The sequence below is a fragment of the Helicoverpa armigera genome, chromosome 2 (assembly GCF_030705265.1).
Source record: "Helicoverpa armigera isolate CAAS_96S chromosome 2, ASM3070526v1, whole genome shotgun sequence".
NCBI classification, from domain to species: Eukaryota; Metazoa; Arthropoda; class Insecta; order Lepidoptera; family Noctuidae; genus Helicoverpa; species Helicoverpa armigera.
In genome coordinates, this window is record NC_087121.1 from 8,251,496 (window position 1) to 8,269,260 (window position 17,765).

Below are 17,765 nucleotides of genomic sequence, written 5' to 3' on the forward strand. Positions count from 1 at the left end.
GTATGAATGGGAATACAGAATTCAAAGCTTTGAAACTATGCAAGAATTTAGAAGAAATACATGACATGAAAATAAATGATAAAACTTTTCTAGACACTTAAAAGAAATAGATCTTTGTACATTCATTAAAAATTCTAGTACCGAAAATTCTAGGTCCGTCACACAAAGTTTAAAAAGGCCTATATCATCTCATTAGTTGCAGAAAAAATAACACACTACTATCATACTTAAAAAATCTATTTCAACACTAATCGTCATCAGCCTTTTTATTTTCAGTTCATAGGCCCTTTCTCATATCTACTAAGAGGGAATGAACGTTAATAACCACGCCTGCTCAAGGTGGATTAGCGATTTTAAATGTTTCCTCGACGATGTTTTCATTCAGTGTGGCCTAAGATGTTATAAAGTGCTCAAAAAGAGACACTTGTACTTCGTATAGTAATCATGACGAAGAAATTAAAACATTAGGAATCATAATATTATAATAGCACTTGTCTACCATGTTGTTACTTGTGTTACTAAGGCTGAGGGCTTAACGCGCATCAAACCTGATAGGACTGTCAAGCAGTCGAGTTATAAACCTTCGTCAGTAGTAGTCAGGCACAGGGCATGCGAGCCTTATAATACTAAAGAAATATGGGCACGAAATAAATAAAAGCAGCATACAAAAATATGCAAATCATGCACGGTAAATGTGTGTGAGCAATCCGAATGTAGTTCAAGGGTTCGTAAGATCACTCCCTAGACGTTACAAAAACTAGGTTTTGTTTCTTCAATATCTTATTGCTCAATATTTGTGAAAGGAACTGGGACATGAATCATACGGATACTGTGTCAAACTGTTGGGAAATAAGCACGTAAAAATGTAGAGGAAAGAAAGTCCACGGTCACCTAGAAACATGCTGAGAGAAAGAAAACAAGTAGCTAGCAAGAGTTGGGGATAATTTTCGGGGTTCATAGGTAAATATAAAAGATATAGGTCTTTTGTATTATACTGAAGAAATATCGAGCACTTGATTTAATGAGATATATTAATTAGGACATGAGTTCTACTAATATTATGACCGGTGAAGCAAAAGTACTCAGGAGATGAGAATCAATTACGTCTATAAGGTCAGGTCAGGCTCCAGGGCCGCACTGAAGTCTGAATAATATTAAAGTTTTACAGGATTACTTCCATTGTTTTCTTTTTTTAGCCCGTTTTGTAATTTGGTTTCGATAGATTTCGACAGAAGATTAGCAATGCAAGATCTGAAAGGTAGTGTATGATGAGCAGAAAATGTTAAGGTAGGTAGAATTCCGTGTTATCCATCAGGTATGTGATTCGTAGGTAAATAACCATGGAATTATTTCATTTATGTTTTATAGGCAGAATTAAGTCGAGTGACACTGTCATGTTGGAGTTTACCAACTCGTTTAAGAGGAGTTATGAAGGGATGTTCAGTGGGACGAGTTGGAAACTCGTTTCCTATCAATCAACAATGTCAGAGCTTTAAACTTAGATAGCAAAGCAAAGAATGCATTAGAATGTTTTACGGCCATGTACCTACCTAGACTCAAAATTTGAAAATCTGAAAAAAAATCTAAACGATTTCAGAATTGGCATGTTTATGAAAAGAACATGGTTTGTGAAAATATGTGGACGTTTTCCTGGTTTCATAACTCTTCAACAAACAAGACGACATAGCTACATCTGAAAAAAGAAATTCCTGAAAGAACCTTTAGAAGAAAACAAAAATATTGGATGGGAAACCCCGCGAAATCATTCAGTCAAAACGTTACTCGTCTAATCAATACGGTAAATAAAAGCGCAACGTTACCACGAGCTATTAAATAAACAATAATACACCTAAATTAAAGAGGGATCAGAGCACATGGCGATCTATCTTTCGAAACAACAAAGCCGATTGGTGTGACGTTCCACCCCGGTGATATGTACGTCCTACTACCTAAATGCCTTATGTACACCGCTAGTTACTACTTCATGACTACTCCGAGCTCAGTGTGTACTGCAATGCAACGGAAAATATGCGTGTTTACCAAAGTCGTTTCGGTAGAACGGTGTCGTGTGTTGCGTCACGTTTAAGGAAATTGATAGTGCGCCGAGGCCGACGTGACTAACATTATCGTGATTGTGCTCATTTTATGCTCAGTTTTTCATATTTCAATTTGTTATTATTGTGCGGTGCTGTGATTTAATATCAACATGGAATTTATTTTTTCTCATCCCGTTTCTCCCTGTGGGTGGAGGCCAGACAAATGTCCGACGGTCGACACGCCGTGCGACCGACATAACCTTGTGATGTCGAGTGAGTATATTTTTTTGTTACAATCGTTCTAAAACTGGTTAAAGACTAGAAATTCTGAAGTGAATTCAAATATTAGCTCAATTTCGGTGGCATATTAAACCAAATAATAGTTTGACAAGCATAAATGCAGATGAAAAAGCATTATTTCGAATAATAATATCGAACGTCATTACGAGGTTCACTGTACAAGATGGCGGCGAGTGGGGAGAGGGCGCCCAGTTGGCCAGGTGCTGCCGCCGCGTCGAGTTCGGCGCTATAGCTAAACTAAATACGCAGTGTTGTACATTTAGAACGTTCACAATGGCTACCGCGAAAGACACGTCTACTTTCTTTCTGGAGGCAGATGCAAAAGATTTTGACAGTGTTTTAAAGTTATACCCACAAGCGATTAAACTAAAAGCTGAACTGAAAACAAAGAAACCCGATGAGCTCATAAAATTGGACAATTGGTAAGTACGAACGCCTTTGAAAGGAGAAAATGCGGCCGTGGCGTGTCAATGAACTTGTATTGTGTGTGTATCCGTGCAAACTGATTTGATAGCTACCTCCCTCGCGGACTGCATCTCTAGTCCGCGGACGGCTCATTAAAACCACTGCGTCACGTGGGATCGATGTCAAATTGACACGATCGTTTTTCCTGAAGCCAGTGTGGGGGAAAATATCGCCGCGCTTAGGCGTTATAAAATGGTGGCTGTCCTTTACGTATCATGACTCGTTTTAATGCATTAAACTTTATGTTTAGGACGTTCTTGCTAATTCCACAGATTCCTCGCCTAAATAACAGTCTTGATAAGGTTTACGATATGTTGTTGCATGTCTGAATAATACTTTGCTAGATAATACAATGCGTAGTTGAGTACCACTCACAATTCACATCCGTTCAAAATGGTGACTTGCCTTTTTTTAAAAGTAAAGTTTTATTATTTATTCAGGGTAGTTTGGTATAATTTAATTAATTTCAATGTACTTCTAACCATCCCTTGTATTTTTAACATTTAAATACATATTTATTTGATGCTAAAGGAGTACTAAACCGGCCACAATGAGTCATCGTGTACTTTAGTACGATCTCTAACTTTTACTACAGTTTTTGAAAAAGTTTCAACTTTTTCTCCGAAACTTTTGTTTGTTTTCCTGTTTATATTGTATTTAGAACATGTAACAAAGTTTTAATTATGCAATGAGTTATAAAATTCATAATGATGCTATAATTAACGTTACAACCACCCTATTCGCAAGGTGAAACACGTTTTTAGGGAGAACATTTTACGACCCAGTAGTAAAATTAACAGCATTATTTATTACCTGCTGCGAAATCATCCACAATTTTTTAAATACAATTATTAATAAAATAATAAAACTCAATTTATTTTTAAAGGGTAGATACCTACCTACTTACCTCCTCGATATTTTTTTTTAACAAAACCAATAAGTAAAATTAAACTGTTACGAACTATTTAAGGAAAAAGGAACATAATTATTAAATATTTCAGTTGATATATTATCAATGAGATAAGATTTAATTTTAAGTTAATTAAAACAATACGATTATTTTTTCTTATTTAATATCCTCATTTATTAATTAAGTATTTCATTTAATTATATGGGCATCAAGAACAGAATATATAATAATTAAACGGCAAGGCAATCCTTTCCATTCTTTTATATCATTTTTACAGCATAAGACCATTAAAATATTTATGTAGGCAATAAAAAGACAAAATTTAAACGGGTCTCATGTATTAAGCCTATGTTAGACAGTGTTACATTTAATAAACGTTATACCATATGGCTGGAAGAACATGTGTGAAACGTATACAGCAATAAAGAGGACCGTTTCTAGTAATTAGCGTCTACTTTATGTGTACTTTGTAAAACAAATTGTAGCGGGAAAATGTATTGCTCATTCTCGACGCCAGATTGATATTAACGTGTTTTCATTTCAACCCCTTGAAGGGTGATATTACAGAATAATTTTCTTCCCGAATACCGCTCAATTTCAATAACTAATTTGGAAGATAGACGAGGTTTATTCTGGCCATAATTTATCACTGTTCTTAATTATAAGTAATATTTTCTCACTGACTACCAGAAAGGATGAGTCTCTAACCGTCAATCATTTTTTTATTTCAGGTACCAGAATGAATTACCAAAGAAGATTAAATCCAGAGGCAAGGACGCACACATGGTTCACGAAGAGCTGGTACAACTCATGAAATGGAAACAAGCGGTCAGTACGAGTTTATTATACTAACATCCAGCGAAACCCGTTCCATAACCATCGTATTATTGATAAACTATTACTTTTTGTGACAGCTCTGCGCTGGCCAATGATTTAGTGAAACATATTTGCAAAATATCAATTTGAATTATTGATAAACATGTAATGGATAAATAAAATAATTTATTATATGACTCATAGTTTAAACCAGAATCTAAGTTTAATTTTGATTGGTTAATGCATTATGCAGTAGATACAAGCAAAGAATTTAAAATGTCCAAATAACTACGCATTCCCATACTACCTACGCAATAACTCACGTCACTTATGTCAATCAAGCGCAAGAATAACTTACTGCAAGCAAACATTTACAAGAGATTTATAAACATATTGAACACTTGCAACTCCAACGACCTATTCAAACCTAACAATGGCTTCATGTTTTTTGTCTCGTCTATTGCAGAGAGGAAAATTTTATCCACAATTATCATATCTGATAAAAGTGAACACGCCGAGGGCTGTAATGGCAGAGACGAAGAAGGCGTTCCGAAAGCTGCCAAACATTGAGTCGGCGATGGCGGCGTTAAGTAATCTGAAAGGGGTGGGCACAGCCACCGCGTCAGCTTTACTGGCGGCTGCCAGCCCAGACATCGCTCCCTTCATGGCCGACGAATGTGTGCAGGCGATCCCAGAAATGGAAGGAAGTGACTACACTGCCAAGGAATACCTCAATTTTGTAAACCATATAAGGAAAGTCTGTGATAGGTTAAATAAGGTTAGTACACGTTTTTCTGCTATACGATGTAGTTTTCTCCTCGCTTGGCAGAGGGCCCAAGTGCCCTTCTGTAAATCGTTTGGCAGTAGACTCTGATGGGGTTTGCTTTAAATGGCACATGAGTTTTGAGTAACAATTAAGTTTTAACTTTAATACCAAACACAATGGCAGCGCTCGTGGGAAAATTAAGGCTGTAGGAAATAACATACAGCATTGGGAAACGTTAATCTTGTGTGATCTTGAACATCAAATAATGGCACAATATCCAATAACAGGATAAATGGAAATAAATACATCCTATTACGCCAGACATACATCATCAAGATAGGAATTTCTTTAACTCCTATCGGAATAATATATGAACTGGTTATTTGCTCGTACCACATTCTGGCTTCATCTTTCTGTGCCAAATGTCATTAAATCTTTTCGTGCTAAGCCAAAATCGTATACATACTTTGTAGCTTTCATTACCAGAAACAGATAGATGCTAAAGATAAAAACGATTCTGAGCAAATCGTCCATATAAATAAACATGAAAGCAACTTTGTCTACGTGCTAGGCTTTCACGTTAAAACGGTTGAACTGATTTAGACTATATTTAGGGCAGAAATAGGGTCCTCTAGAGCCCGACATAACAAGATACTTACGGAATTCCCTGGGGCTTGAACGAAACTAATTTTTAAATGTTGTTTTAGGAACAAAACGGCTGTGGCAACAAGTTTTCCCCACACATGGTGGAGCTAGCGTTATGGACGCACCACATAGTGTCGGACTTACAGCCAGAACTGCTGGGCAAGGAGCCCCGGACCGCGGCGCCGGCTAACGGCGGCTCCCCCCTGCCCAGCGACGAGAGCAACCTCGAACCACCCTCCACTAATGGCAACGGTGAGTATTATCAAAAAGATGAGAAAAAAGTCATGTGAAAATTGAAAAAAAATACCGGAATCCCATAAAAATTTCACAAAAAACCATAAGTAGATTTCACAACAGAGATTATATAAAAGCTCATGAAGTCATGAAGTTTATTGAGCAAATATTCGCACACACGGACTCACAAATTCTGTCCGTTCTCTAAACACAACATTTCCTCTTAGAATGACGTGCACATAATGCAAGATCTCACTTCCAAAACAGGTATATTTTGTTATTAAACAAAACATTGGTCCCCAAAATTACTAATAATTACAAATCTGGGTGTCCCTGTCCAAGTCATAGGAGAAATATTGATCATATTCATGCATGATTCATACAACACATCCAAACATTCTGAACATTGGCAAACAAAAAGTTTAGTAATCATGTTCAAAACACTTATTTTCAGTAAGTTTTGCAAAATAGCCGGAAAATATTCGCTGTCGGAATACATTTCATAGCTAATTTAACCGATTTTATTTTTCAACGTTAGTAATAAGAACGGGCAAATGGCAAATATTGAACTTTAAAATTCTGTTTGTATAACCCAGCAACTTGCTTGTCTTGTGCTTTATCGAACTCAAATTGGTCGCTACTTCAAAGCCCAAGAGGCCTGCTCCCATTTCAGAGCCCGTTATTTTAATCAATCAAGTTCAACATTTTTGTTAACTGGATACAGTTTCTCTTTTTCATTTTCTGTAAAAGCCGTTCTTGTATCGCATCGAAAGAAATACATATGTTTTTTTTTATGTAAAAATATTACCTATTTAGCTGAGGTACTTAGTTACAAACCACTCGGGTTGAGTCAGATATAAATGTAAGAACCGCCCCGTTTAATGTACCCTATAGTTATTCAGAGTGATTCACGATTCATGAAGCACATACGACTTTTGACCCGTAACATTAACGTCACTTTTATCCATTTCATGGCTATATTGACCGTCACCCCGGGGTATTATTGTACCATTTATCGCGTCTTCAGACACACCCACGGTCTTGATGAGTTTCTCCAAATTGTCGGTGATAAAAGTCATCAAGAGAGCCTAAGGCTATCATTCCAGCTGCGATGAAAGCCTTCAATACTTAACTAAACAACGACTAAATATAGAATAGAAGAAAATAGCATCACAATTTTGCTGTCATTTGATCTTAATGTAGCTGAGATGAACTCGAACACGGGAAGATATAAACAAGACTCTTTTGTTAATTGTTTAAAGGGGTTTTCATTTTATTCCTCACATTGTACAATTCGCCCTCATCTATTTTGTTTTAAACTGATAAATTAAGTCGTCTTTTGTATAAATAACGCTTTAGAAACCATACAAAGGCGTATTTGCATTATGCGATACCCCGCATGTTTTAGCTAACGATGTCTGTGATAACCGAATGCCGTCGACTACGAGGCATAACGACCACGTTTTATGTTACTGCCAGTTTGCTACCCACAACCTACGGGTAAACGAGACGAAAATAATATGCATTACACTGGAATTCTAATGTTAACGATTACTAGTCTTCCAGTTTACTAGTAATTGTTTGAACGTTATCTTCGTATACATTAGACACCATACTGCTGCCTAATGTGTATTCACTTTAGGGAAATGAGTTGTAATCCCGCGCTCATAATTTTCGTGTGACTAGAAATCAGTATGATATCGAAGATTTTCTTAATTGTTCCAGGTAAATTAGGTGCAGACTCAGTGAACGAGGACACGACGACGTCGTGCACAGAGGACTCCATGGACGCGAAGGCGGCGTCCCCCGCGACCCCCGCCACGCCCGCCTCCCCCTCCGACAACTCCGACTCCGCCTTCAGCACGCCGCGCGCCAAACGGTAACTACTACACCCAATACCACTACACTATAATTAAATTGCATTGTTCCAACAAACCGTCCTATCGGCTTTATGCACACAGTTGTTTCACGATATCGACAGCCAGTATTAATTTGTTCCGTTTGTTTGGCGCAGGCAAATAGAGGAGGCGAGCTCAGCAGAAGAGAACTCCTTGGGTGACTCATCAGACGCGTCCGCGCTACCTATCGCTAAGAAACTTCGAAAAGCTACACACTGACATCCGCGCACTCCCACCAAGCGACCCTCGTGCGCCTATAAATAGCTTTCTAGACTAAAATATTGTACCTAGGTAATTTATTTTTCAATTCCGATTAATTTTAACTTAGCGTTAAGTTTAAGAATACCGGTCGATTTTGTAAGTTTTATAGGGTATCGATATTTGGGCGCGTACCGAGTGGTCGGACGCGCTCGGGAGAATGAGATTGTACAATATGTCGATGTGAGTGTATCCTCGGACTGGCCCACGAGGGGCCTAGCGTTAGGTTTCGTTTGTAATAATTTTAACGTTCGAACGTTCGCATCCAGCGTGACATTCCAATAATTGTAAAGTATCGGCGGCGAGGGCGCAGGGCCGTCGCCGCGGAGAGATCCGGACCAGATGCCTTGACGAGGCCGCCAGGCCGCCATTCACACCATTGCCTTATGACACAGTCTGCCCGCAGAGTTTATATGCAACAAGATAATACAAAGGTCGTGTTACCCGGGCGCCGGGCACACGGGCCCACATGTAGTTTTTATTGAACAAATATAAGATATTAATTTTATAATGTCGCATTTTCATTTGACCAAATTAAACCATAACTGTCCTTAATCCAACATATTTATTCACATATTTCCTTACATACTTATACACATTCAATTACAGTGTAAAATTAAACGCACAGTACAAAAGTTAATACTCAACAATATTTTAAAGAACCTCGTTGGCAAAGGTTTTTTGAAATACCGTAACATCCATCGCTTACAACATTATCCTTGGACTATTGCACCAACACAATCATACACGAGCCATAAAATGTTCGGCACAACCGCAAAGTGCGGCCGGTGTTGAGCCACAATGTTAATCAGTCGACCACATCCTGGGCTCGCCAACAAAATTGCTCACTTTATAGTTATGCGTGACTGAGCTTTCTGATTTTATAAAAGTTGGTAAAATAGACGTGGCTATGGATATGATAGAACCGTAGATGTGGGTCTTGTATATAGAGTTACTGACTCAGAAATGTTGCCATTTCAAGACATTTACTTTTAAATAACACTCTTTACTCATAATACGGCAAGTGTCTGACGTAAAAATGCTTTTTACGATAGTAATGTGAAAACTACTATCTTTTCATGTTATTATAAAAATCTCTAGGCATAATAGGAAACAGGTTTCAATAATTTGTTGCTAATTTCAACCGTATCCTGTTCGCTACGATACTTCTATCCCGGGCCACTGCAACACACAGATATTCGTTGGTGACGTCGATCGCAGCTTAAATCATCTTTTAAAGATGTTAAAAGACCATTGAAGACTGTAGCACAAGGCAGTGTTAATGTGAAGTTTCGACATCTTGCTGCAACTGCGGGTATAGCGTGGCGACTCTCGAGCCGGCAGCCATGCGTCCCGCGAAGTCCGGCCGGCGTGGCGGTCTCGGCGCTCCCAGTAACGCGTCCAGCACGTTGCGCGGCGCCCACACGTCTCCAGAAGTCGAAGCCCCGTTACCCGCCCCCACCGGGGATAGGGGACTATCGGTTGTCGCTCGGATTACTGTAGCTCGAGATTCACCTGGAATTTACGATCACATTTTGTATAGATGGTGAACTTTTAAGGTTTTTGAATGGCGGAATTTGAATGGAGATATTATGGCGCCTTGTACACGGATCAATTTTAGTTCGGGAAACTATCAACTTCTTGGACGGGACTTACATGGTAAAATTACTATGAGTATGTACTCCCATTTGATGATAATATGAAAGAAGCTAGTTGATAGTTGCTGCAATAATTGCTCCATGTGCAAAGCGCCTTATAGCTATGTGTATATTGGATTCAGACATCTTGTTTAGGAGTTATAAAAAAAAATTGAGGATGATGATGCCGTTACTACCACTAAAACTAAAAGCTAGCACAATAACTACGAACTAAAACTACATTTTTACATGACAAAATGAGAAATAATTTCTACAAAAAAAAAAGAATACTAACGGTGAATAGCGAGATGAATGATTTTCTTAGCAGTAGAAGATGGTGATGAAATGTGAAAGGATGACATAGATGGCGAAATAAAAGTAATTTAACTACAAAAACCTAATTTTAAATTAGTAGAAAACACTAAATATAACGCCACCGGCTCATACAATCAACACATTTGACCTTTCCATGCTAATTAGACCGACATCGGCAACGAAACGTTGTTGTGAGGCGTTTGTTTTAAAATGTCGCCCTTGATCGACAGCACCGCATATTATATTGTTTACGAATACAATACAATATTGGACAAAACTAAGTATACACGAGAAAAAAAATATGTATAGCCTGCTGACATTTTTTAAACGGTTTTATTTTTTTTTAATGTTTTGAAAGTATTGTTGAACAATAAGTAGTGCTCACAAACAAAAATAATGCATAAAATTGGTAAACAACCTTTGAAACCACATTATCATAAGCCGGACATGATAACAGATAAATACTTGTTTGTATTTTTATTTATTTTTTATCTATGCTTTGAAAGTGCTTGAAATTGAATTTTCGCAAGTTGTGCAATCAATTTTGAAGGCTCAGGGTGGTCATAAACTGTCCCAATTTAAAACTTTGAACTCAACTTATTCTCTTTATGCATCAAAGAACATTTCATGCAAAGTATTATCTTGTACTATCAAAGTACATTACGTGCAAATAGATCGGAATTTCGGATCACGAGCACTGTGCATTTGTCTAAGTATATCTTAGACACCAATGACTGTTTCGGATGGCACGTTAAACTGTAGGTCCCGGCTGTCATTAAACATCCTTGGCAGTCGTTACGGGTAATCAGAAGCCAGTAAGTCTGACACCAGTCTAACCAAGGGGTATCGGGTTGCCCGGGTAACTGGGTTGAGGAGGTCAGATAGGCAGTCGCTTCTTGTAAAGCACTGGTACTCAGCTGAATCCGGTTAGACTGGAAGCCAACCCCAACATAGTTTGGGAAAAAGGCTCGGAGGATGATGAGCACTGTGCATTTGAATATAAATATTGTTAGTGAAACCAGACTTTACAAGGCTGACGGCGATTATTGTTTCTCCAGGTTTCCACCCTATTTAGTCATAATTAGAAAGCAACATATAGGAAAATAACTGTAGAAAAGTATCAAAGTTATTATACAAATACATACCATCACTGGGATGATTATTATGCGCCCTACAATCAAGTAAGACTCGCAACAACGCGCGGTGCTGCGGGGCGGCTGCATGCGCTCGTACGAGCGCTTCCAACTCGCCCCAGACTTGACGCCATTGCTCTTCCCGACGGCCCGAGGATTTGCCCCTGTTGAACATACTTTATTATTGAATAATATATTTTTGTGTCGCTCTGGGTAGTGTCAATGGACATGCGACTTTCTTCAAGTTGGTAACTTTAGATCATATTATTATAAATTGCAATCTTTATACTTCCTCATATTATAAAAGGGCATAATATGTGTGTACAAGACAGAGTTCATCTGTGTTTGTTATGTTTTGAGATATAGCGGTTGAACAAATTATGATAACGTACAGTACGGACATAAATTGAGCAAAGATAAAATTTCGATTTGGAAGAGGTTACTTGTGGATTAAAGAAAATCTGCCGGCAAATGAGTTATTATTTGCTGGAAAAGGTATTCATGACACATAGTAAAGTTTTTTGTATACAGTAAATTAAGCTTAATCTATGAAAATAATACCTCATATTGGACGGTAGCTGGGCGGTGGGGAATTCATGTCGGGACTCCATGCCCAGCAACGAGAGCAGAACATTGCGACACGTCTCCACTTCTTCATCAGTCAACGTCTCTTGTACCACTAACCGGGTTAGCGGTTCTAATACCTAAAGATGATATTACAAAATAAGATAAAATTATAGTACGCTTGGGGAAATATGTTACAATTTACTAATTGATTCAAAAAGGGATGAAGAAGGTTCATCTGCTTACAGAGGTCCAAATACACAAATGTGTCATAATTCACTCCTCAGATTATCTATTTTGTAGATACACATTTTGGAAATAGTATGTTGTCGTGTAAATTTTTGACTAAAATGGCGTTTATGATGTAATCAAATTTTTACACTAGAGCTACAAGATTGACTAGTCTAATTAGAACACCTATATCGTCAGATTGAAGTGAGGCCATCTTATGATCAGGTCGAATACAAGAAACAGTTCTGCAGTAAACAGATTTCTTAGAAAATTACATGTAGGCAATTTAAAAGAGAGATTAATTATATGGATGAGATAATAACTTACCGATCCTAAATTAAATATAAGCGTAGAGGATATAGTGAGCGGCCAGTATGTGGTGTGTCGCTGCAGCCGCGCCCGCGCCCGCGCGTTGGCGCCCGACCCGCGCAGCGGGTGCAGGCGGTTCTGTTGCATTAGGGCGCCGAACTCTTTTATTCTGGAGGAACGAAATATATTTTATTAGGAAGGATTTGATTCTTCAGCATGAAAACGGCTGCTTAGTGATAAGTTGGGAACGCTGGCTTTACGTGCCCTCACTGGGTGAATTTCTTAAAACCCACAATGCACAACAGTTGCGATTCAATCAGCGAGACTGTCTATGGAAGTAAACATATAGTACTAAATAATGAAAGGAACAAATTGCTAAAAAAGTAAAATCCATCAGGTTTGGACGCCACCGATTGGCGTAGATTTTTAAGCTTGATTCATAAGTGTAAGAAAAAATACTTAAAGTTTTCAAAAGTGTAGTTGAAAAAAGGTATACAGACCAACAGAATTTCTCCAAAATAACAAATCTTAGGAACCTGCAACTAGTTTGAGTTTTCATTTGAACCTGTATTTGAAATTTAAAGAAATCTTTCCAATCCTTGAGCTACTAACACGTGAAACGCTGATCTGCCGCCGCCTTTTCTATTGAAGTAGTAAAATTGCAACTAATTCAGCTACAAAACATACCTGTAATCAGTGACTCTTCCACCAGCGCCTTCAGATAAAGCAGGAGGGTCGTCATACGGAGTGCGGCCGCCGAGAGCTCCGATCCACAGTTCCCCACCCTGAGCTGCTAGCACGTGAGACGCTGATCTGCCGCCGCCTTTTCTATTGGAGAAATTCAAATTCGTTTATTTGCAAAAACATGTGCAGATAATATACATACATGCCTACTGTGTGATGCTAATAAGTTAAGCTAAGTGTGTTTAAAATTTTCGTTTAAGCACAAGTATGTTTGAGAACAAATCTATTTGGAAAGGAAATATTAGCTTTGTAATGCACTGTAATAGTTTGTGTTACAAAAACCATGTGTATGACTTATAAATAAAAGTTATACATAGATTACAGGATTATATATGTTTTGATGGTTTATATTATTTTTATTTTATTTGTAAGACGATTTATTCATTAGTTGCAATGAGTAAAAATGGTGAATAAATCACTTGTATGGCACTCTAATAGCATTTACATACAAATATTAACAAGTCAGAAGTTTTAAGTCAATGACACCGTTTAATTATTCTTGATTCTTTTTTTTTATAAAATTGAACTACATAAGAAATTTTGACAACACAACCAAACTCATTGGTATCAAAGCTCCATACCTGGGCACCTCGAGCGTGACGGAGCGTCCGTTGAGCAGGAAGTTGACGAGGCAGGCGGAGGGCCGCGAGGCCACGTCGGCCGGCGTCACGCGCCACAGCGCGCCGCAGCAGCCGCCCGCGCCGCCCTCCGCGCCGCGCGGCGTCCACCACCGCAGCACCACCTGGGGCAACAGGCTAGTCATCAGCCAGATACACTACACACATACCTACATACCAACCACGGTCAACAAACAAATTCTTGGCCTATCGAAGTCAAATATAGTTTTGTTTTTATTGAGTGGGAAATCATCAGAAGATCCCCTCTCGTTGTGGCGTACAGCGTGACAGAGTGACAGTCTCTTACTGACTAAAACCCGCCATGTTTCTTCTTAAGCCCTTTATGTGCCAGGGCCGCGATAACTTTCGAACGATCCTGCAGCCCCGGATGGCCTTGGCCACACTAGGCCCCACTGAAACTACACTACAGTTCTCACAAACCTGTCCGAAATTAAATTCCGAGCAAAAGTACGCGCATGAAGCGATCCCGACACGAATTTCGCTATTTGGTCTTTCTGTGATTGCCATAACGCGTCGTGTGCGTTTTCATTAGAACCATACCACGACTTTTGCCATGTGAATGTTTTACTGCGACCACAACGCGTTTTTGATCTTTGAGCATAACATGAATATTGAGACAAGATATAAGATAGTGCTGAAGATAAATAACTTACCGATTCCAAAGCCTCAGCCGGCGTCTGCGAGGCTCTCAGACCAGCGTGAGCGTCTGCCGCGTGTATTATTTCTACGTCGTAATTAGCACTAGAACTAGCATTTTGTTCTTCCTAAAACATTTCAAAAGAATTATTGAAGTGACAATATCAGATGCTTTAATTTGCTGAAGTAAATAATGTAACTAAATAAATAAAAATAAAAGGGAAATTCCATTGGCTTAATAGGCTAACTAAACTTAATTTCATTATCAAATTAAATTGTAAACGTATGTGTAAATAACTTACCTTCATAGGAATACCAGTGACAGTGGTAGTAGCCAGTTTGTAGTGTGGCAGCACTAACCGTCCCAACAGATTTGCTAAGGCACTAGCTCGAGATACTATCACTTCTACACCTATTTGACCACCAGCTATCTGAAAAAGCACAATTACACATTTATTTAATTCTCTCAAAGTGTGTGGTTAGCATTGAGAAATTGTACAATACAAGCTATAACTTTGTAAATAAGTAAAATTATTTAGTAGTAAACAGTAGTCAGAAATAGGTATATGGTATAGGTTAGTAACTATCTTTACACCAATAAACAAAAGTCACCCAATATTGAAAATTATAAAATAATTTGTTGTATTTTAAGCTTACCTCAGTTAATGGTTGATTAGTAACTCTAGTCTCTGCATTTTCTGGTGTCACATTTATTATAACTATGTGGCAATAATGTATTACTAAAGGCCTGAAAGAGAAAACATGAGATTTAAAATATGTGAGTACTCTGATGCAAAATTATATTATGGGTTTGTTGCTGTGATTTTTTTGAGTATGTTGCTGTTTCTTCTTGATCAAAATTACATGTTCATCTCCAATGGTTTATAAATTGAATTTGATATGTGAATAGCTGAGTCCTGCTGTTTTACTCACATATGTATTGTTTCAGAGACTGTGTGTATAAACTTAGAATAGATTTTGATTTTTTATATTTGACTACTACTTACTGTGGTGTAGTACTTGTAGATTCTGAAGTACTGGCTGGTTGAGCTAATGCTGCCTTCTTGTTTATTTGTACTATTGTGTTGTGAGCAATATCCTTCAGGTTTTTTATTGAATCATTGTCTCTGGCACTTGTTATGCAAATTACACGACCACTGAAATGTTAACAATTTAAAAATTAAAACAATTAGGAAAACGCTATCCAGAGAGTTACTAGATGTAAATAGTGTATAGCTGAAAGTTTGCACAATGAATACATTCAAATGTTAATACTAATAATTTTAAACATACAATTGTTATGACCTGTCTATAAAATCAGAAATAATAACTTTAACACAGAACTGACTGATAAGCTAATTATTATTTTTCTACAAGCAGTACAGATGCTTTAAGTATTACATACCGGTTTTGGAAATGTCTCTCAGCAGGCCTAGAGCTCTGGTCAGGCGAGGGTTCAGCAAGTGCCTCAATGGCAGCAACCAGACCTTCAACATCACCACCGGCTCCCCTCCTCACTGGTCCCACCAGACATAATCCATTCAGTAACTGAAAACAGAGCAATATAGTCCATTGAATATTCATTGAGAGGGTTCTACAACTTATTGTTGGAAAAAAATATAAAACTATGAAGAAGGCTTTGGTAACTAAAAGTCACATTGACTAAATTCAAATACATTTTATATGAGTGATTTATATCGTGTTATGTTACTCTAAGAAAACATGAATAAACTGACAAATTGAAATAAAAAACTTATTTACTTACATGAGTTAAATTTTGTTGTGCCACAGCCCATGTATTTAGCATATGAGCTGTGTTATCACTTACTACAAACCTCACCTGAAATCAAATACAGTAACATTTATAGATTGTCTTATGTACTTAGCCTTTGTCAATCCACAGTATCAGCATCGAGAGTTTGTGGATATGTTTACAGGAGAGTGGTAAGACATGAGTGTGTTGTGTGGTATAGCAAACACTGTCCATACACTGTCCGTACATGGTATAGTCGGGTTATGTACTGAATGGTGAGTAAAGCTGTTAATAAAATTATAATAATCACATCCTAATGGTCTCAAAACATGGATATAGTTGGTCCTAGTGGGTCTTATTGAAGTGTTTAGTGAGCAACAGGTTATCCTTACCAATTTTCCTTCAGGAAACAGATCCCATACTATCCGGCAGTACTCAACAGCCGCTTCCACACTACAAGTCCATAAAGACTTGCAAATTGGTGGAACTGGAAGATATCCTCTATTTTTCGGGACATCGAAATCTATCGGAAAATCTGATGATATACCGAAGTAAGGAGTGTGGTCCAAAACAAATATTGTTTTGTGATTAATGGGAAACATGGTGGATGTAATTTACATATTCAGGCACATAAACATAGTACACAATCTCTTATTGCAAAGGAAAGCAATGTTGGTTAACATGAAACTGAGGTTTGCTTTGCTTTGGTTGCCGATCAGGGGGGAGACACTCCGTACATTTTGACAGCTAAGTGAATGAAGAGTCGCCACCTTTTATTTGGCCCGGAAACTATTTACTATCTAAAAGATACTTTAAATTACCAACAGATGGCACTACACTATAATCGTTTTTGTTTGTCAATATAAAATTATTTATGCAATATTAATTAGAGAAAAGTATGAGGAAAATATTAGACACTTAAAAAAAAGATAAAATAGGCGAATAAATTAAATACGGTTTGAAAAAGCACAAATATCAATTTTAATCTGAAAAGACCTGGTGTCAGTATTCCAAGTAACTTAACAAAACCGATCATCGATCATAACAAAATATCAATATGGCGGTTTTTGCATTCTGCGTACACGCGTATAAAAAGTAATAATACATAATAATTATTTGTTTTCCTTCGACCTTTTACTATATTAACGATGACATTTTCTATTAGGGTAAGTAGCATAATGTAACTATAACGATAACCAATGTTATAGTTACATGGTGCTATTACCCTAATAAAAATGTTATGAATATGATGCATATATATTTTTATAGCTATAGCTATGTAGGTAGTTCGGGGCCAATTTAGAGAGAGATGGCGCATTGACAAATAGGTTTGCATGATTATCACGCAAGAGGGCTCTCTTTTCCCTATATATTACTTTACTCTTTGTTGCCGATTTTTCAATATTTCTTTCGGTTTGTTGGTGTCAAAATCATTTCTGTTCTGTCTGTCAGTGCCAACCATAGATGGTGCCAACCA

The 17,765-nt window shown here is 37.7% G+C and overlaps 2 protein-coding genes across 3 annotated transcripts; one reads left to right on the forward strand and one right to left on the reverse strand.

Moving 5' to 3' along the window:
* Positions 1–2,483: 2,483 nt before the first annotated feature.
* On the forward strand, positions 2,484–8,839 carry LOC135118088 (uncharacterized). Its single transcript, XM_064039104.1, has 6 exons — positions 2,484–2,758; positions 4,443–4,539; positions 4,994–5,305; positions 6,001–6,190; positions 7,898–8,051; positions 8,187–8,839. The coding sequence occupies exons 1-6, from the start codon at positions 2,610–2,612 to the stop codon at positions 8,287–8,289; spliced, it is 1,005 nt and encodes a 334-aa protein (XP_063895174.1). The 5' UTR covers positions 2,484–2,609; the 3' UTR covers positions 8,290–8,839.
* Positions 8,840–8,874: 35 nt separating this feature from the next.
* On the reverse strand, positions 8,875–17,027 carry LOC135118084 (protein asunder-like). 2 transcript variants are annotated; one of them, XM_064039101.1, is made up of 13 exons: positions 16,681–17,027; positions 16,301–16,375; positions 15,941–16,083; positions 15,543–15,692; positions 15,193–15,283; positions 14,838–14,966; positions 14,553–14,663; positions 13,843–14,003; positions 13,205–13,345; positions 12,536–12,686; positions 11,975–12,117; positions 11,426–11,577; positions 8,875–9,843 (listed from the first exon to the last, which is right to left on the reverse strand). In XM_064039101.1, the coding sequence occupies exons 1-13, from the start codon at positions 16,888–16,890 to the stop codon at positions 9,608–9,610; spliced, it is 1,893 nt and encodes a 630-aa protein (XP_063895171.1). In that variant the 5' UTR covers positions 16,891–17,027; the 3' UTR covers positions 8,875–9,607. The 2 variants fall into 2 exon arrangements, with proteins under 2 accessions (XP_063895171.1, XP_063895169.1); XM_064039099.1 differs by having other exon boundaries at positions 11,426–11,589.
* Positions 17,028–17,765: the final 738 nt, after the last annotated feature.